General features: G+C 42.5%; 1 protein-coding gene across 1 annotated transcript in view; it reads left to right on the forward strand.

Moving 5' to 3' along the window:
- Nucleotides 1-21,499, forward strand: part of MAN2C1 (mannosidase alpha class 2C member 1) — a 112,101-nt gene that overhangs the window by 30,218 nt on the left and 60,384 nt on the right. The window contains exons 7-12 of the mRNA XM_073618926.1: nt 613-719; nt 5,895-6,005; nt 7,369-7,461; nt 10,697-10,813; nt 12,911-13,006; nt 15,328-15,473. Coding sequence (XP_073475027.1) covers nt 613-719; nt 5,895-6,005; nt 7,369-7,461; nt 10,697-10,813; nt 12,911-13,006; nt 15,328-15,473 — 670 coding nt within the window. The remainder of the gene's footprint in view (nt 1-612; nt 720-5,894; nt 6,006-7,368; nt 7,462-10,696; nt 10,814-12,910; nt 13,007-15,327; nt 15,474-21,499) is intronic.

A 21,499-nucleotide genomic window follows, 5' to 3' on the forward strand; every position in this document is an offset into this window, starting at 1 on the left:
AGCGCCCTGAAAGAGTTGCTGCTGTGTCTCCAATGTGAAAGACCCGAGGGCTTTCACACTGGAGCGGTGCGCTGGCAGGACGGTAAAAAAGTCCTGCTAGCAGCATCTTTGGAGCGGTGAAGGAGTGGTGTATACACCGCTCCTTCACTGCTCCTGCCCATTGAAATCAATGGGGCAGCGCAGCTATACCGCCGGCATAGCCCTGCTGCAGCAGTGCTTTGTGGTGGATTTAACCCTTTCTCGGCCGCCAACAGGGGGGTAAAACCGCCCCGATAGCGGCCGAATACTGCCGCTAAAACGATGGTAAAGCGGCGCTAAAAATATCGCTGTTTTACCGCTGACGCCGCCCCAGTGTGAAAGGTGCCTAATTGAACAAGCTGAAGTTAGAAGCTGATTGGCTACCATACACAGCTGCACCAGATTGTGTGCTCTCCAGTTTTAGTAAATCAACCCCACATATCTATAACCTTTTCTATACTTTGCAGGCAGGAATTGTGTTACTCGTTCCTATAGAGCAGGACCATCATTGTCGTCTTATACACACTGCTTGAAAATTTTGTTGTGAGCTGTTCTGTGCAATTACATACATTTTTTTCTGAAATTCTGTTACAGCATGGCTGTGGCCATATAAAGAAACCATAAGAAAATGTGCTCGAAGCTGGGTAACCGCAGTACAGCTGATGGCATCCAATCCAGACTTTACTTTTACATGCTCTCAGGTAAATCTCTCTTGGTTTTATCCATCATATTCACCAGACATCTGTTCAGCTGTTATCACTGATCTAATCCATCATTCAGACTCCTTTGTACACCCACTCCACCAAATATTGCCTACCAACATGAACAGTTTTTTATGTCGTTGAATTATACTGGCAGGAAAGTAAAAAAAAAAAAAATTTAACTTTAAGCCCTGGTTCACATTAGTGCTACTTGACATGTCAAATCGACAGCAATTGCCGGCAATGGCACCGTCCTAATTGGTGCGATGCCGCACTTGTTCCATTGACATCTGTGCAGAAACCCGCACACATGTCTGCAAAATCGGGACTGACATGCGGGAGTGAAATCGTGCGAGTTCAGTTCGGCTTCATTCCTGCAGCTCAGTGTGAACCTGGGCTTAGGCTCGGCTCACACTGCCGAGACCCATGGTGCAACTTTGCCAGGTGACTTGAGTATTACTTTGATGTGACTTGATGCTACTTTAGAAGCTACTTTCGGGAATGCCTGGGTATTCTTCCTGTACTGTCGGATCCAAATCACATCAATATAGATGAGGATCTGACTTGGAGGTGACTTCCATTATAGTCTATGGGCACAAGTCCAGATAGAAGTCACCCTGAAGTAGAGGAACCTTTTTTAAAGTCGGAACAACATCATTAGTGCTAATTAAGACTAACTGAAAAATGCCTCATCTGCAATCCCAGTGTGAAAGCCCAAGTACTTTCACATTGGGGCGCTGCGCTGGCAGGTCATCAAAAAAAGTCCTGCAAGCAGCTTCTTTTGAGGTGTATACATCGCTCCTAAAGCGTCCCTGCCCATGGAAATCCATGGGCAGCGCCACCAAAGCGCCTCGGTAGCGGCGCTTTTAACCCTTTATGCGGCCGCTAACGGGGTGTTAAAAGTGCCCCGCTAGCGGCCAAAAAGCGCAGTTAGTTTTAGTTATGCTCTCATTGACTAACATGGGATTTCACGTTTCGTGCGCCTTGGTGACTCACAAGTTGGATCCCCATTTATGGCAGTGTGAAGCCTGAGGCTTCATGCACGTAGAGTAAAATAGGCATTTTTAATGCCTAGCATAAATCTCCCGACGCTCGGTGAGCCACACATTTCGCATGCAGCCTGCTGTATAGGTCAAAAGCTCTACGCCGCTGTACTCTAGTAAATTCTGATGCTTTTTTGCATTGGCCTTTACCTAAGCATGTGTGTCAAACATTTTTCCGAACAGGAAACTTTCAAAGAAGCCTCAGCTATTACAAGAGTGCAGCCATTCACTTGTATGGCAGGCTGTATGCAGGTCCATGGGTGGGGGAAAAAGCGCAGGGAGATTTCTGCTAGGCATAATAAATGCTTGTTTTAGTCCATGATTATGAACCCTAAAGGTGCTAGTCAAAAAGAGCCACATGAACTTCATATTAATAAAATCATTGTTTGTGTATATATTTGTACTAAAACCATCGGTTCTAAAAAGCTTTTGTACAGCACTCCATTTACTTGTGAAATTAAACTAACAATACCCCATCATATACTGTATATATAATCTGCACAGTATATTAATCATATAACTATACATGCTGGTAATGAAAGTCTCAGTGATGGGATACTTTGCTTACTATGTACAGTGAGGGAAAAAAGTATTTGATCCCCTGCTGATTTTGTACGTTCACCTACTGACAAAAAATTCTCAGTCTAATTTTAATGGTAGGTTTATTTTAACAGTGAGAGACAGAATAACAAAAATATCCAGAAAAATGCATTTCAAAAAAGTTATAAATTGATTTGCATTTTAATGAGTGAAATAAATATTTGATCCCCCTATCAATAAACAAGATTTCTGGCTCCCAGGTGTCTTCTGTACAGGTAACGAGCACTCTCTTAAGACTCGGTTCACACAGGGACGACTTGTCAGGAGACCTAGTCGCCTGACAAGTCGCCTCCCGTTCTGTACAATGGAACCGTTCTAATCGCTCCGACTTAGAAAAAGGTTCCTGTACGACTTTGGGGGCGACTTGGGGCGACTTGCATAGACTTCTATGCAGAAGTCGTTTTGCAAGTCGCCGCGGAAGTCGTTTGCAGGTCGCCTCGCTGAGGCGACCTGCAAGTCGTGCCGCCCGTGTGTGAACCGGGTCTAAAGGGAGTGCTCCTAATCTCAGCTTATTACCTGTATAAAAGACACCTGTCCACAGAAGCAATCAATCAGATTCCAATCTCTCCACCATGACCAAGAACAAAGAGCTGTCCAAGGATGTCAGGGACAAGATTGTAAACCTACACAAGGCTGAAATGGGCTACCAGACCATCGCCAAGCAGCTCGGTGAGATTATTCGCGAATGGAAGAAACACAAAATACCGTATTTATCGGCGTATAACACGCACCCCAAGTTTAGGAGGGAATTTTAAGGAAAAAAAACTTTTAGGAGGGAAGTTGAAGGGAAAAAAAACTTACATTTAAATGCCCATCATTGCAGCCTTCGTCAGTGCAGCCTTCGTCAGTGCAGCCTACCCCAGTGCAGCCTTCGTCAGTGCAGCCTACCCCAGTGCAGCCTTCGTCAGTGCAGCCTACCCCAGTGCAGCCTTCGTCAGTGCAGCCTACCCCAGTGCAGCCTACCCCAGTGCAGCCTACCCCAGTGCAGCCTTGCGTCAGTGCAGCCTTGCGTCAGTGCAGCCTTGCGTCAGTGCAGCCTTGCGTCAGTGCAGCCTTGCCCCAGTGCAGCCTTGCCCGAGTGATCCCCTGCCATCCTGGGCTTCAAAATCGCCAACCGCGATTTGAAAATGGCGCCGAAATACACAGAGCCGGTCCTCGGCTCTTCTCGGCGGCTCTGTGTTCACTTTCGGCTCCACTTGTAGTCCCGCCCGGGATGGGCGTGACTGTGAGCGGAGCTATCCGAACCACACTCGGCTAGGTTCGGGCGGCGTCGAGTGAAGCCGAAAGTGGCCGAGAAGAGCCGAGGACCGGCTCTGTGTATTTCGGCGCCAGCGGCGCCATTTTCAAATCGCGGTCGGGGATTTTTTTTTAGATCTGTCAGCTCAGGATCGCAGGGGATCGGCGTATAACACGCACCCGCGATTTTCCCCTGATTTTAAGGGGAAAAAAGTGCGTGTTATACGCTGATAAATACGGTAACTGCCAATCTCCCTCTGAGGGCTCCATGCAAGATCTCACCTAATGGAGTTTCAGTGATCATGGAAACGGTGAGGAATAAGACCAGAACTACACAGGAGAATCTTGTCAATGATCTCAAGGCAGCTGGGACCATAGTCACCAACAAACCAATTGGTAACACACTACGCTGTGCATTAAAATGCAAAATAATTTATAACTTTTTTTAAAATGCGTTTTTCTGGATCATTTTGTTGTTGTTCTGTCTCTCACTGTTAAAATAAACCTACCATGAAAATTATAGACTGATCATTTCTTTGTCTGTGGGCAAACATACAAAATCAGCAGAGGATCAAATACTTTTTTCCCCTCACTGTATTCCATAGACAAAGTCCACTCTGGATGTACATCGATCAGCCATAACTTTATGACCACCCACCTAATATTAACTAGGTTCCCCCTTTTGCTGTCAAAACAGCCACTTTTGCGACCAAAACAGCCCTGACCTAGCGAGGCATGGTTACCACTAGACCTTTGAAGGTTTGCTGTGGTATCTGGCACCAAGTCGTCAGTAGCAGATATCTAAAGTCTTGTAAGGCCTTGCTCACACAGGTAAATTTGATGCATGCACCATACAGGATTGTGCTTTACTGGCATAGGGATGCACAGATGTTGCGTGCATCCCCGCTTTGGCAGTCTCATTGCTGTCTATTGGAATGCAGCAGCTGCACGGACACAGGCACTGCACACAATGTGACATCTGTGCAGGTGCATGGCCCTAAACACACTCAGGGTGAGTTTGGGTACATGCATCCACACCCATGCAGATGTCATATTTGGAGCAGCAGCTGTGTCTGTGCAGCTGCTGTATCCCAATACACATATGCATCCCCATGCGGGTAGAAATGGCCCTGCACAGGGCACAGATCAAATCTCCTCATGTGAATGAAGCCTTGGATGTGAGGTGGAGCCTTCTTGGATTGAATGTGTTTTTCTAGCACTTCTCACAGATGCTCAATAGAATTTTTATATATGGAGAATTTGGAGACCAAGTCTAAACCTCAAGCGTATTGTTGTGTTCCTCAAACCATTCTTGAACCATTTTTGCAGTGTGGCAGAAGGGAAGTGATTCTGCTGAAAGAGGCCACTGCCATCAGGGAATATTGCTTCAATGAAGGGGTGTAGTTGGTCAGCAACAATGTTTAGGTAGGTGGTATGTGTCAAGTAACATCCACATGAATGGCAGGAGCCAAGGTTTCCCAGCAGAACATTTCCCCAACATTTCCCAAAGCATCACACTGCCTCTGCGAGCTTGACTTCTACCCATACTGCATACTGGTGCCATGCCTTCCACATTTAAGAGCCACATGTATCCAGCCATCCACATGATGTAAAAGCAAACATGATTCATCAGACCAGGCCACCTTCTTCCATTGCTCCGTGGTCCAGATCTGATGCTCGTAGGCACTTTTGGCTATGGTCATGGGTCAGCATGGGCATCCTGACTGGATTGCAGCTACGCCGCCCCATACACCTCAAAATGCGATGCCCATTTTGTTTTCTGGTTTCAACACCTCAGCTTCAGGGACAGCATGTTTAATTGCTGCATAATATATCCCACCGACTTTCAGATGCCATTGTAATGAGATAATCAATGTCAATTACATAACCTTTCAGTGGTTATAAAGGTATGGCTGATCGCTGTATAGAGGTTTATAAATCATTGCTATGTTTGCAAATGCTAAAAGCTAATTCCCCAATGAGACAAGGATCTGCCAACCTTCTGTGGAGGACTGTGAGGAATCCTCAGGAAACCACAGAATCCACATCAAAATCTTATTAGTAAGATAAATTACACTGAGCCTTTGTGATGATGGAAGGTAAGATGATAACTTAGAAGGTGGCCATTGCGGTCAGAGAATACTGCTTTCATGAATGGGTTGTACTTGGTCAGTAAAAGTCATAGCACTTTCTAGAATACATAAAATTCCAGAAAGCATAATAAAGAAGTGTAATGTGCAGTGAAATGTTTCAACCCTAAACAGTGACCTTAATAATATTTTTTCCAATTTCACAGGCCCAGCAGCTGGATTGGGTGAAATCACACTATCCTGGGTTATACTCGCAAATTAAGGAGTATGTCAAGCGTGGTCAGTTCATTCCTGTTGGTGGCACGTGGGTGGAGATGGTAAAATCATGGCTTGTTTCATCCCTTTTTTTTTTTTCATATTCCAGAATACCTATTCTATATATATATATATATATATATATATATATATATATATATATATATATATATATATATATATATATATATATATATATATATAATATAGAAAAGCTTGATGTAAACATTCATAAACAACAAACGGGCCTGTAAATGTGGAACAAGAGCTTTTCTAAGATCATATAAATTCTAATCTGTGCAGTTGACCACTTAGAACTGCTCTGTCACTGAATGTTACTATTATTGTTGAATGTCCTAAATTAATATCAGTACTTCCTATTAATTGGTAGCTTATTTACTCTTGGTACCACTATGTGCTGTTTCTACGTGAATAGGTCAATACTATTTATTAAAGGTTAAATATATTTATCACAATTGTATTTATTTAAAATAAATTCTGAGAACTTTGCCTCCTTATTAAGGTGATCTTGGGAATTGTTTGTTTTTACACACTTTTGCCATATTTTGAGAAAGGTGAAATTAATCCAGAGAAATCTGTTTTGTAAATGAAGTTCATTAGTTAAAGTAAACCTGTCATGAAGAAAGGGCTAATGCCCTTTTGAAAAATGTCATATAAACCCTCTGGCATTGGTGTTTTCTGAGTTACTGACTCGTACTCTTGCTCCAGGTCAAGAGCTAAGAATGACCTGAAGCCAGACAGTTAGTATTTATAAGGAACTCAGGAGTGTCAGCCCATGTGTTTTTATGACAGCTTTAATAAAGACTTATTACCTTTTTCCTAATTGTCACTGATAATTGCACCAACCTATAATAAAGTACTTTTCCATGCAGGAAAGATGGAGAAATAACTTCTCTTATGGTGGGCTAATTTGGGAGGAATAGCGCCCCATAGTTTGTTTCACTGGAAGGAATTGTGCCCCAACATTGGTGTTATTGGGCCCCTTTGTTGGTGTCATTGGGAGGAATAGTGCCCCATCATCATTGGTGTTGGGGGGGGATTATTACCCATTGCTGGTATCAGTGGACGAAATAGTGTCCCAAGGGCCAGGTAAAAGCACACAAAGGGCTGCATCCGCCCCCCCCGGGCTGCAGTTTGGAGACCACTGGTATAGAGGAACAAATTAAAACAATTCCTTCCCCCCCCCTTTGTTTTGGGAGCTGATAATGATGGGAACCACTATTCTAGGAGTATATTTCCCTATCATATGTACAGTATAATCACTACATACATTTTATTTTTAATGAGGGACTTGAATTTGCACACATATCTGTTTTTGAAGGATCTCTGTATTGCTTTATATTTGGAATGCATGTATTCTGCCTAAATTACCAGGGATTCATAGTCTACTCTTATGTTCCAAAGGATGGAAACCTTCCCAGCGGTGAGTCGATGGTTCGCCAGTTTCTTCTGGGCCAGTACTTCTTCCAGGAGGAGTTTGGCAAGATGTGCTCAGAGGTTAGATGCATGTCATAGGAAAGTGGTCTTGATATGTGGAATGTTGGAATAGTGTTACCTGGAAGTTTAAATTGATTAGTGTTTGTAAATCTTGGATTGAACAGTATTGGCCCTTAATACATTGAGGGCACTGCACAAGGTAGATTAATGGGATTAAATATTAAATGAACTAAAGACCAACTCCATCCAACACTGGTTTAATCACCAAATTACTTCATAAATCTCTTGGGGATTCCAGTGACAATGTTTCCCTGTAGTAGTCTGACTCAAGTCCTGAGCTACTAGCTAGGTCTTAAGGGTTACTCGCCACCAGTTGCCCACCCAATCCTTACCCTGCACCGCCCCTAATTCCGCCCCTAAACACACCCTCATAAATTATCTCATGAAATGACACTTAAATGTTTCATGCAGAATTAAGTTACAAAAATAAATATTAACAACAACTTCATCAATGCCTATCAGTGCAGCCTCACCAGTGCCCATCGATGCAGCCTCACCTGTGCCCGCCATTGCAGTCTCATCTCACCTGTGCCCACCATTGCAGTCTCATCTCACCTGTGCCCACCATTGCAGTCTCATCTCACCTGTGCCCACCATTGCAGTCTCATCTCACCTGTGCTCACCATTGCAGTCTCATCTCACCTGTGCTCACCATTGCAGTCTCATGTCACCTGTGCCCACCATTGTAGCCTCATGTCACCTGTGCCCACCATTGTAGCCTCATGTCACCTGTGCCCACCATTGTAGCCTCATGTCACCTGTGCCCACCATTGTAGCCTCATGTCACCTGTGCCCACCATTGTAGCCTCATGTCACCTGTGCCCACCATTGTAGCCTCATGTCACCTGTGCCCACCATTGGAGCCTCATGTCACCTGTGCCCACCATTGGAGCCTCATGTCACCTGTGCCCACCATTGCAGCCTCATGTCACCTGTGCCCACCATTGCAGCCTCATGTCACCTGTGCCCACCATTGCAGCCTCATGTCACCTGTGCAAAGGATCATCACGGAGAAGAGAGACTGGAGGAAGAGGAGAGCTGCCGGAGTACAGAGGGGGATAGCCCCCTGTTACAGCTCACATTAGAATTGCCTCTGCTCGTGATTACACACAGCCCTCCTGATCCTATGCCTGTGATAGACGGAACGCAACCAAGCATTGGACTGGCGTCCTGTCTATCACAGGCGCAGGTCAGGAGGCAGGGCTGTGCGTAACCATGAGCAGACGGCAATAGTAATGTAAGCTGTAACAGCGGCTATCCTTCTCTGTGATCCAGCGGCTTTCCTCTTCCTCCATGCTCTCTTCCCCCGGGGCGATCGCTGGGAGAACAGCTCCCGCTCAACCCCACATGCCAGCGGTACTCGCCCCCTCCCCGCTCCCAGGCAGCCCAGCTCCTCGCCAGAAACAAGGCCAGTGGAAAATTTGAGGGCTGCCATAAGGCCATAACAGACATGCCATTCTTTACCAGTTGAATGTGCCAATGATATTTTTACATTACATGTAGACTCCAAGGCAGGTTGGCATGATACCATTATTGTACTGGCTATCTTACTACTCCTATGGAATGGAGGCAAGCTGTTAATGATGCTACTGGGAATCTGGCAGGATTATCTCACCAATGCGGCCCCTGAAAGATTTAGAGAGAAATTTCAGAATATGAAATCCATTAATAAACTTCTTATGGTCTCTGGGAAAGATGGCAGCTTTGCTAAATTCAAAGACCATTTATCGCACCCCAAATCCAGAGAATCCCTGGGGAAACCCTGAACATATACTTAGCAATTTCCCTTTTCTGCACTGACATTTCACCAGTCAGATTCGGAATCTAGAATCCTTGTAAATCTGATTAGTGCACAGTAAGTAAAAGAGGGTCATAAATCACTAAATTAACAACTAAAAGCAGTGAGGTGAACTGGGGCACTACAGCTATGCTTGGGTGTAAAAACTAATGTACTCAACATGTAGGCTTCTCTCACTGTATATATTTCAAAGCATATTTGGCCTTAAAGTGGTATAAAAGCTTAGTTTTTTTTTTTTGTTTTTTTTCAGATAACAAACATGTTATATTTACTTGTTCTGTGCAGTGGTTTTGCACAGCAGCCCCAATCCACTTCTTTACAGGTCCCCTGTCAGCGCTTCTGGCTCCTCGAGTAGTGCCCCCAGAGAAATCTGATCTCCCTGAACCACTGCTGCATGCTCACTCCTAAATTGCTGCTCTATGCATCCATAAGACACATGGAGCTGTGGCTCGGCCCCGCTGTCTCCTCATTGGCTCACTGACTGTGATTGACAACAGTGGGAGCCAATGGGCTCCCGCTGCTGTCTCGGCCAATGAGGAGGAAGAGTCCCGGGACAGCCGAGGCTATCGCGAACATAGCTAGATCGAAAGGGGCTCGAGTAAGGATTGGGGGGACTGGGGAAGGGGGGCGCTGCATACAGAAGGTGTTTTACCTTCATGCATAGAATGCATGAAGGTAAAAAGCCTTCAGCCTTAGAACCACTTTAATATTTAACCACTTCAAAACTGGGCCAATTCTGACATTTCTCACATACATGTTTAAAATCTGCATTTTTTTTTTTTGCTAGAAAACTAATTAGAACCTCAAAACATTATATACTTTTAAAAACAGAGACCATAGAGAATAAAATTATGTTGTCATTTTTTTATGTTGCACAATATTTGTGAAGCCATTTTTAAAACACAAATAAACTTTAATGTATTTTAGTGCATACAAACATAATAGAATGCCCAATTTATTTTGTAAAATACAAGATGATATAATGCTGAGTAAATAGATACCGAACATGTCACCCTTTAATATTTTGGTACTGGGATCACGACTGCAACTAACGTGCGCTGCTCGTTCCAAACAAATAGAAGTGGGAGAGAAAAAGGAGAGGTTTGGGAGCTCATTCAGGATGTCACAAAGGCACATAAAAACACAAGAAGAATTGATTTAATGAAAAATAGATTCCAGGGCCATTAAGTAGTGGATGTATATTGATTATTTTTGTAGACTAAGGATATTGTTTAGTGTCGCTTTAAATAAAGAAATCCTGTGATCACCTAAAACATTAAATTATGTGCAAAAAGAATTTGTTTCATAGTTACCCGGCATGATTGGATTTTTAAACAAAGCACAGGCTCCCTGCACGTCACTTTAGCACCCCCCATGGCATTTTCTATAGTTCCATTACTGTTACCAGATTTGTGTTTCTTTTGATTTTCTTGTTAGTTTTGGTTACCGGACACATTTGGATATTCCGCTCAGCTGCCTCAGTTGATGAATGGCTGTGGGATCCACCGTTTCTTGACTCAGAAGTTGAGCTGGAGTCTGGTCAACGCTTTTCCTGTGAGTTATGATGTCATGTCAGATTAAGAGTCTATTACCTTGTCGGTTATTAAAAAAAAGTCATAGAAAAGAAAAAACTGTTCCTCCAAAAGATGATCACATTCATTACATAAAGCAGAGTTCCAGGCTAAAATCAAAGCAGGTTTAATCCAATTGAGAACCATATATATTTTTTTTTTTCCGTGCATTTTGTACCTTTTTTTTTTTTTTTTTTTTTTTTTTTTTTTTTAGCTGGACTTCCGTCCTACACTGCTGCGGCAAGGTACGTCATCTCTGCATTTAGATCAGCCCCTCCTTCTTGCCCCACTGCCTTCTGGGACCTGTGTGTCCCAGAGAATGACGGGCCATTCAGAAAGCTCAGCGTGACTTGCGCATGCGCAGTAGGAAACCAGCAGTGAAGCCTTAAGGCTTCAAACTAAGTTTCCCTTAGTTTCTATGCCGGTGCCTGCTCCTGAGCTGATGAAGGAATCGGCTTTGGGGGGCCGACATCGCGGGACAGATAAGTGTCCTTGTATTAAAAGTCAGCAGCCACATTATTTGTAGCTGCTGACTTTAAAAAAAAATTACTTTAAGAGGCTGGAACTCCGCTTTATAGTTTGAAGGTTTCGGTTAAAAAAATGACAGATAGAATCTGGTTTCTGTGTGCAACAAAGACTGTTTTTCTTTCAAACACTTTCAAACAAAAAAAATGTGTTTGTTGTGGGGATGACCCAATATTGCATTACTCTACATTAAAGGGGAACTCAACTGTACCTGAGCACCACAAACTAGAAAAGCTTTTTAGTTTATTTTTAATATTCATAAACTCCCCCATCCATCCATGTCTCCATGCTTTTATTCTGTTGAGAAATCACTTTGAAAAACATCCCCTAGCATTTATTTTTTGCTTAATAAATGTTTATTTGAAAGAGTTTTTTCAGATGAAGAAAACGGGGTGTGTATGACCCATCGGAAGCTGGCAGTACATAGGGAAATAATAACTGTAACATTATTGGTAGTTAAAGCACAACTACAGAGTGGTATATTCAAAGTATGACAGCAAGTTTCAAAACATGAGAGTACCACCATAATAAAGAATGGTGGCTCCTTCCTAGCATTTCTAGCTTCTGCCATCTTGAATAAGGGCAGATTACTCATGTAGTATTTGCTGGAATCCATCTGCCTGTAGCTCAGACAAGTAGGCAGGATGTTGTACATAGCTTAGAAAGCCCCTCCTCCCAGATGGGGGGGGGGGGGGGGGAAAGGCCACGAAGTCTCAAGATATATGACATCATTTTGGCCTAGGCCAGACACCAGGAAGCAACAAAAAAAAGTTCAAACAAATAAATATAATATATCTTCCTATATATTTTACTAATGCTATAGGGATTAAAAATTGTTAATGTTGATGGAGAGAGTTTAGTTCCAATTTAATATTGCATGTAGGTTATTGGTCATATGTGTGAATCTTTAAGTAATTAATAAACTTGCATGTTTTATAACATGAGTTGACTCTTATTCTGATTATGCACATTGATTGATTTATATTTTAATATTGTTTGACATGTTGGGAATAGATGTAAACATATTAGAACTGTAAGCAGTGGGTTCCAGTCTCCTAATCTCTGCAGTTAACATACTTACTCTATTACCACCTGTATCTAACTTCTTTGACCTCCCCTCCTTAAATAATTCCTTCTGCTCCAGAGAAAGTAAGTTAGCTGCATTCTTGTGTAAAGTAATGTACACATAGTGGGGAGATTTACTAAAACTGGTGCAAGCAGCATCTGGTGCCGCTGTGCATAGTAACCAATCCATCAACTTCTAACTTCAGCTTTGACAATAAAACCTAAAAGCTGATTGGTTACTATGCACAGCTGCACAGTACATTCTGCGTGCTCCAGTTTTAGTAAATCACTCCCACTGTTCTCTTCCCAAAAAGTAGTAACTAGACTTTTTCTCTTGGTAAAATACATTTTCCACTTTGTGTTCACCATTTATGGGTAGGGTAAAAGACAAGCAGTGGATGCTGGATAAATACAGCTATGATGTTTGTGTTGTGTTTTATGTGCTTTCATAAATTGAATTGCTCATATTCAACACTGTGCCTTTTTACAGCATCATACCTTCCATTGGACAGGAATTGATGGTTCAAAGGTTCTGGCTCACTTTCCCCCAGGGGATTCCTATGGAATGAAGGGCACAGTGGAGGAGGTAAGTAGCTGCATTTCTGTGTAATGTTTTCATGCCATGTACGTACATATGTTGTTTGACAATGGTGATGTAGCTGGAATTGGATTGTTTATAATGGTATGCGAGGGTAAGCAATTTTTCGCGGGAAATTTGTCGGGGCAATGGCTGGCATTGGCGCTTCAGTCATCCCGGCACCATGGTTGATATTGTGTCAGGATGATTGAAGCGCATTATTTCTATTATTATATTTTAATATAAAATTAAATGGCTCAGCTCACCATAATGCAGAATCAGTGGGAGCCCTGAGCGTGTCACTTGCCACGTTGCCTGTCACCAGATGCTGAACATCACTTGCCACGTCGCATGCCACCAGATGCTGAATGTCATTTGCAACCACGCCTACCACTAGATGCGGATTGTCACCTTCCGCCAGATGTGGATTGTCACCTACCACGTCACTTGCCTTCAGATGTAGCTTGTTACTTGCCACCAGATGCGGATTGTCACTTGGCACGTCGCCAACCACCCGATGCGGATTGTCACCTGCCACGTCACTTGCCTTCAGATGTAGCTTGTTACTTGCCACCAGATGCGGATTGTCACTTGGCACGTCGCCAACCACCCGATGCGGATTGTCACCTACCACGTCACTTGCCTTCAGATGTAGCTTGTTACTTGCCACCAGATGCGGATTGTCACTTGGCACGTCGCCAACCACCAGATGCGGATTGTCACCTGCCACGTCGGCTGCTATCTGAGGAATGTCACCTGCCACACTGCCTGCCACCAGATGCAGATTGTTACAGGCCACGCTGCCTGCCACCAGATGCAGATTGTTACAGGCCACGCTGCCTGCCACCAGATGCAGATTGTCACCTGCCAGTGCCACTAGATGTTAATTGTCACTGCATTGGTGGCAGCACTGGTTCATTTAGCACAGAGGCAGGCCTCTGTGCAGTGGTCATTTCTAAGTGAGGGCAGGAGAGCAGTGATGTGGGGCGGGTGGTGGGAGATGATGTAATCTCTCTGCTTCCCGCCACAGCTCCGACATTGAGGAGGCCCGCGCTGTGAGGGCAGAAGAGCGGTGGGACAGGCAGAGAGAGATGATGTAATATCTGCTCGCCAGCCCGCTTCTCTGCCTGCCTCTCTGATCCACCTGGCTCTCTCATCTGCTCACCCACCTGCTTTGCTCTATCATGCCACCCGCCCCCCACCGCACCCGCGGCCCAGCTGCAGGGAGGCCGCAGCCCGGAGGTTGGGGACCCCTACTCTTTTGGATTGAGATCTGGTGACTGTGGAGGCCATTGGAGTTCAGTGACCTCATTGTCATGTTCAAGAAACCAGTTTGAGATTATCCTGCTGGAAGTCGCCATCAGAAGATGTGTACACTGTAGTCCTAAAGGGATGGACATGGTCAGCAATAATACTCAGGTAAGCCGTGGCGTTTAAACAATGCTTAATTGGTAAAAAGGGGCCCAAAGTGTGCCAAGAAAATATTCCCCACACCATTACACCACCAGCCTGGGGACAGGAAGTGAAGGGAAATCTCCCCAATGGGACACAGATGGCAAAACTAAAACTAACAGGGGTTATAACCCTCCTTACTCCATCCAAAAGAAATTTGTTTTGCCTTTTAGTTCTGCTTTAACTTTCAACCAGTAATCCCTATTGTAGCGATGGGCCCAGAAGAAGTGGAAGAAAGCAATAATGAGTCTTGTGAAACTGTTTCAAATATAGCACTCTATGCCTGAAGGGTATTACAGAGCTGCAGTACCTAATTTAACCTGCCATTGGAACTGAAGATGAAATTTGCAGATTCTGAGGACAGTAAGGGCCGGTTCACACCAGAACGCAATCCGCGTTCCTGTGTAATTTCTGTGTGTTCACCTGCAGTACAACTTTCAGCCCATTCATTTGAATAAGCTGAAATTGCACCAGATCGCACAAAAAGTAATGCATGCACTACTTTTGAAAAACGCTCTGCACCAAATCGCATGGTACTGCTTACGTTTGCAATCTGCATTTGGAGGATTGTTAACAATATATTGGCGCCACCAGCAGATCGCAGTTTTGAACGAGGTGCAGAAATGCACACAGAATACGCCTTTCCCGCACAGCGCTCTGGTGTGAACCAGCTCTAAAACCTGTGAGTTGCAAGGAAAGGATCCCTTTTCATGTTAGCAGAGACAGCAACAAAGAGCAAATTATAGTTATAGCTTCTGTGGTATTTATTTTTTTTCCTTTTAATCCCTGTTATCCTTGCTATCGCTCAACATTTTGGTAAGGATTACTGAATTTAAAGGCTTACATTGTGTGAAATAAACATTTACATTTTTTTTCAGATGCTGAAAACCGTGAAGAACAACCGTGATAAAGGCCGAGTGAACTCAGGCATTGTCCTTTATGGGTTTGGTGATGGCGGTGGAGGTCCTACTGAAAAGATGTTGGGAAGGTTTAGAAGGATGAAGGACACAGATGGCTTGCCCAGGTCAGAATAAGAAGTTCTTTTTTTTTTTTTCTAATTTTAATTTTTATTACAATTTCAAAACCGCATACAGAATTTTATGCTCAAATATTCATCAGAAAATCGTTGAAACAAGGATGCATTATTCGATATGATCATTGACCCTTCTCAATTACACATTAACCCCTGGTTTAGCATTCTACAAAACTATATATTCCCCCCCGACCCCCCCCCCCCCCCCCCTCTTCCTTTTTATTTATTTATTTTTTTAAAGATTTACATTTACGTACTTAAACAAGCAGTATCTATGCCCTCTGCTGCATGTTCTGAGTATATTGCTAATCCCAGTCCCTGCCATGGCCATACAAATACATGATTATACCATAGGGCCATTTTAGGTTAAGACAAGCTGTTTTTAGTTTTTTTACTGAGCCCTAAAAACCCTATCATGCAGAGGAACCATACAAGCATGTAACTATGTGTATGCAAAATTAAAGTATAACTACTGTACAGGCAGTCCCCGAGTTACGAACGACTCCTACTTATGAACGGCCTGAATGCCGGCCGCTTGTGCTCCACGATGGTCCTGGATACCTCTGAGCAGCTATCTTGCAGCGCTGGACACATCCCACACTGCATCCCACATGTACTGCATGGCCAGAAGAGCCCCAGATAAAATGATTGCATGCCCAGAAACGCCTGGAACATCCCACATCCATGCACAGTCTGAAGTTACACTTAAAAATGCAGTGTTATGACTTGCACACAAATTCCACTTAAGAACAAACCTACAGTCCCTATTGTGTTTGTAACCCGGGGACTGCCTGTATAGGCAAAACTTTTTTTTTTTTTCATTTTGGATAGAGTAAGGGAGTGTCATAACTCCTGTCAGATTATTTTTTTGTCATCTGTGTCCCATTGGGGAGATTCCCTTCACTTCCTGTCCCATAGCCAAAACAGGAAGTGAGGAAATCTCTGCAAATTAATCCCTTGGAGACCCCCAACTTGCCAGAATTTGTATCCACATTGGAAGATTTCCCCTCTATTACTTTTCTGGGGACAACCCAAAATGTGGGATTTTCTTTTACTTTCACTTTTAATGATAATGGTAAACTGGACAAATAGAGAGGGTGAATCATGGGGACACAGACCGCAATAAAAACTGACAGGTGTTCTAATCCCTCTCCTCTCTATCCATAAAAAAGTGTTGCCCTTAGTTGTACTTTAAAGCTACAAGCCCAGAACTGCAGTGCAAGAATGTTATATTAATACTAAACACACACTGTTTCATTTACATTGTCTTTTCTATTTCTGTATATGGATGATGGCACTGGAATTATTTTAATAAAGAAAAGTACCTTTTTCCTAATCGATATACAGCTGTCACATGACCCAGATCTTTCCCAGCCTGTCTTGCAGGGAAACCTTAGCAGGAGGAGCTTCTAGTCCTCTATTTGATATTAAATCTTTATTATTTTTTGACAATAACATGGCGTGGGTGGATTTCTGCCAGTTACAGGCTGTGTCACTCCCCTCCAGGCTGTGTCTTAGAATAACAGGGAGGTGAATAATATCCCGCCCCCATTGTGTTTAGCTGGTTAGTGAGAATGGAGGAGGGAGGGAGTGGGCTGTCATTTACCACTGTGTATACACCAACATGTGTGACTCTATAGTCACATGGGCTACTCTATGTGATAGAGAGGAAATGCTCAGCATAGAAAATCGCTGAAAACTGAGCATGTGCAGAGTTGCCACAACTGCAAATTCCCCAACTGAATTGGGGACATGAGCAGAAGGTGGAGATGGAGAGCAGCAGGATCAGTAAGGTTTTTTTGCAAAATACAGAAAATGAATCTCATAGTAACTGAGTATGAACAACATGTAATACACCATGTATTGATCTTTTTTTTTTTTTTATGATGTGGGTTTAGTCACACTTTAAGTATTTAACCCCTTCACGCAGACGTAACGCATATATGCGGCCTTCTGCTTCAAGGGGTTGTACCAGGGTGATGCCTGCACTTGTAATATCAACCGATGCAGCTAAACATCCGCTCGGCTGTTATTACAAGCAGCGGGATGTCGCCCCCCCCCCCTGCCTCCTCCTGCGGCTCACCGGGGCTCTCCCATCCCCACCAGGAGATCCGAGCAACCAGCCGGCACGTCTCCCTGCTGGCCGGAGACTCGATTAAAGCTGAAATTGGCTTTGATCGGGTCTCGGATCTAGTAACGATGTCATAACATCACTTCCGGTTTACTAGAGCCTTAAAGGCGCCAGATTTTTAAAAAAATGTCAGTATTTAAAACAGCCAAACTTGGCGTTTTGAATGCTTTTAAGTACAAAGGAGGGATTTGGGGTCTTATAGACCCCAGATCCCTCCAAAAAATACCTGTCACATGACTATTGCTGTCACAAGGGATGTTTACATAAAAGTGACCAAATTTTTTTTAAATTTTTTTTAAAGGGACAGTGTAAAAATGAAAAAAATAAAATGAGGAAAAAAAACAAATTTAATTCATGTACACTGCTGCTGGTAAATGAACGTTTAGGACGTTGGGCATTTTTTTCAGCTGCCCCTGAACTCTCCTCTGTTATCTTATCAGTACATGTACACAGGGTGGTTTGTAGTAGTTTTTAGGCAGTTGAGTTTAGAAGCATTTTTTGGAAAGCAAAAAAATGCATTCAGGACGGATGTTCAGAGGCATTTGAAACGCCAAATTCCTGTAACAGCTTGAAAACGCGTGTAAATGCGGTAACTCTCATTTAGCCGCGTTTCGCTTACAGGCGTTTTTAATGAAGATACATTTTTGACTATTTGCAATGCAAAAAACGCTTCTAAACACAAACACGGCACAACGGACATAAACTAAAAATAATTAGTGCACTAACATCAACCTATGATGAATGCACAGTGCCACCTGCTACAAATAAAAAATGTGACAGTGTGTCAGACAATAAACCAAAAAAATCAAATAAACAATAAACCAAAGAAAATCAATAATCAATACAAATAAAGTGAATCTTCTGTGAAATCTAGGGACCCAATAGTGCTGGTCTCCTGTGCAATAACCAATCGCCTTCCACCAAACTAAACACAAAAAGTCTCTGGATTTCTCACATACATATGCCGATCAAGCTGACTCCAACTGACGGTGAAATCAGTGGGGTTCTTTAAGCCCTTAATCCTCGATACCAACTGATTCTTTCACCATGGATGTCGGTTCTCAAAAAAAGAAATAAACAATAGCGTAATATTGCTGAGAACAACTGAGCTGTGTAAGGCTAAGATGGGTACACTCACATGTGCCCAGGTAAATACGAGCGTGTTAGTAACAGTCACGCTCGTAGGCTTACTCCTCCTCACAGCACCTCCGTGTATCGCAAACACTGGGGTGATGTCACTGGCTCCTCCTCTCAACGCGCAGGTCACATTACTTTTTCAAGGGAATAAAGCCTTGTGAGGAGCGTGAAGGGATTTATAGCCACATATTGTTTGCGGGTTGCCATAGTGACGTAGGATTCATTGTAACATCATGCCGTTACATTGCAAACAACTGTAATGCAATGATAATAGCTGGTTGCTAATACAAAATCCAGAGCTATATACATTGTTCACATGTTACAATAAAAGGTAAAGTGCAAAATTGAAAATAGACTGTTAGCATAATAACATACATTAATACTTTAATAAACCATACAGAATGTGTTAAAATAATAAAAGGCTTAAAACCACTAGGATCAACTGTAATAACCAATACCGAAAATAAAGTTACAGTTTACAATTTAAAAATCATGATAGGGATAAATCGCAAGGAAACTAAATTAAAAACCATGAGAAAGGTCACAGTAAAATTAATTAAAAACTAACACAATCAAATGACGGGAAATTAGTTAGGAATCTCCTATATTCTATGGTAATGATACTACACCGAAAATTCAGATATGAAGCAATTTAAATCAAAGTCAATGTTTAATCCTAATGGCGCAAAACAATTGACTTCATATATCCACCTCGATTCACTTTTGCTCAATTCTCTCACTTTGTGACTTCCCCTCTAATGAGGCTTATATTTATCAATAGCCCAAAACTTTAACTCCGTAGGATTCTTATCGTGAAATTTTGCAAAATGCCAAGATACACTATGATTTTGGAAACCTGATTTGATGTTTTGTACGTGTTCCCGCAGTCTCTTCCATAAATTACGTTTTGTTTTTCCTATGTATTGTAAGGAACAAGAATATTCCAACATATACATTATTCCTTCTGTTCGACATCGTACTTTTATTGCATATACTTTTTTGGTGGTATTGGATATAAATGTATTACACTTTTGTCCCTTTTTGGTTTGTATTCCTACAAGCATAGCATTTTTTACAAGGATGAAATCCTTTTCCCTGGAAAAACTTAAACTCTTGACTTGTTTTTGAAGGATCAGGAACATTTTTTTACTATCATGTCCCTCAGAGGGGGCTTTTCTGTAGATAAAACAAGGTTTCTCTGGTAAAATATTCCTCAGATGTATATCTGCTTTAAAAGTGGCCAGTGCTTTCTGATTATGTGTTCAATTTTTTTATGTTGAATATTATAATTAAAAATCATAGGAATTTCTTGATCTATTTTTTTTTCTTCATCTTGTACAAGGGACTCTCTTGGTAGTTCTAATACGTCCTGTATTTTTCCTTTTATGAAATCTTCATTGTATCCCTTTTCAATAAATGTATTCCCTATTATGTTTGCTTGGTCCACAAAAACACTTTGGCTGCTACAATTTCTTCTGATTCTTATCATTTGTCCTTTTTGGTATGTTGATGAGCCACGGGTCATAATGACAGCTGTCTGTTGGAATATAACTATTTCTTTCAACTGGTTTAAAAAATGTTTTAGTTGAGAAACCATTTGATTCTAATTTTATTTCAAGATCAAGAAATTGGATACTCTTGTTACTGATCTCATACGAAAGTTTGATATTCTTTTGATTGTCATTTAGTTTTAAAAAAAACTGACTCAGACTGTCTTTATCTCCTCTCCAAACAATGATAGTCATCTATAAATCTTTTGAATAAAACCAATTGATTTGGAGAATTGGAATACATAACGTCTTCTTCCCACTTTGCCATAAAAATGTTAGCAACACTAGGTGCATACTTTGCCCCCATTCCATTTAGTTGCCGTAATACTCCATATTGTACCAGAAATAGTTATGTTGCAGTCCATACGCTAGACACCTCAGTATAAATCTCGTCTGTTTTGATAAAAGACTACCTCAAATAGGATTTAGTGTGTGGAACTAGTGGTTGTATAAAACTGTCCACATACTCTCCCAATCTGGCGTTAATTAATTGCATCCCATTAATTATGGGTCTTCCAGGTGGAGGAGTTGGGTTTTTGTGAATTTTTGGCACAGTAGAAATGATTGGTACTCTACAAGCTTCTGGTAACAAATACTTCTCTTTCTTTTTAGGTGCTCTTTTATGAAGCAGTGAAATCTACTGCTTTGTTCTCCGGCATTCACAGTGGAGATCTTTCTCCTCTGTGTATCAATTTATGAAGCGGTGTAGATGGCTTTTCCCTTGGAGGAGTGAAGCGATCTGCAAACGCTTCAAACAGTGGAGAACGCCCCCTGATACTGAAATCTCGTGAGACTTTACGTATTTATATATATGTGTGTGTGTGTGTGTGTGTGTGTACACATAAATATGACAGGGGGACATGGTTACAGTGTTGGGGGGTCTGAACGAGGTAGAAGGAAGTTAAAAATCTTCTTCTTTCCCCCTCAGATGCCCCGAGATTTCCTCTTCACTCCCCGATTCTCCACCTCTGAGCTGGTGAATTCTGACTCAGATCACCAGTGAAGCGCTGAGATCGCAGCTTCATAAAATGGCTGTTTCTGTGTCATTCAACGAGGATTCTCCATGTGCAGAGATCATCGGCGGGAGAACAAGTTCAAACACTTCTCCCCCCGATTATCTCTGTTTCATAAGCTGTGTATGGACTGTGATCAGCGGCGATCCTTGGGATCTCCGCTGATCACTGCTTCATAAACGGACA

The sequence above is a fragment of the Aquarana catesbeiana genome, linkage group LG03 (genome assembly GCF_042186555.1).
Source record: "Aquarana catesbeiana isolate 2022-GZ linkage group LG03, ASM4218655v1, whole genome shotgun sequence".
Lineage (NCBI taxonomy): Eukaryota > Metazoa > Chordata > Amphibia > Anura > Ranidae > Aquarana > Aquarana catesbeiana.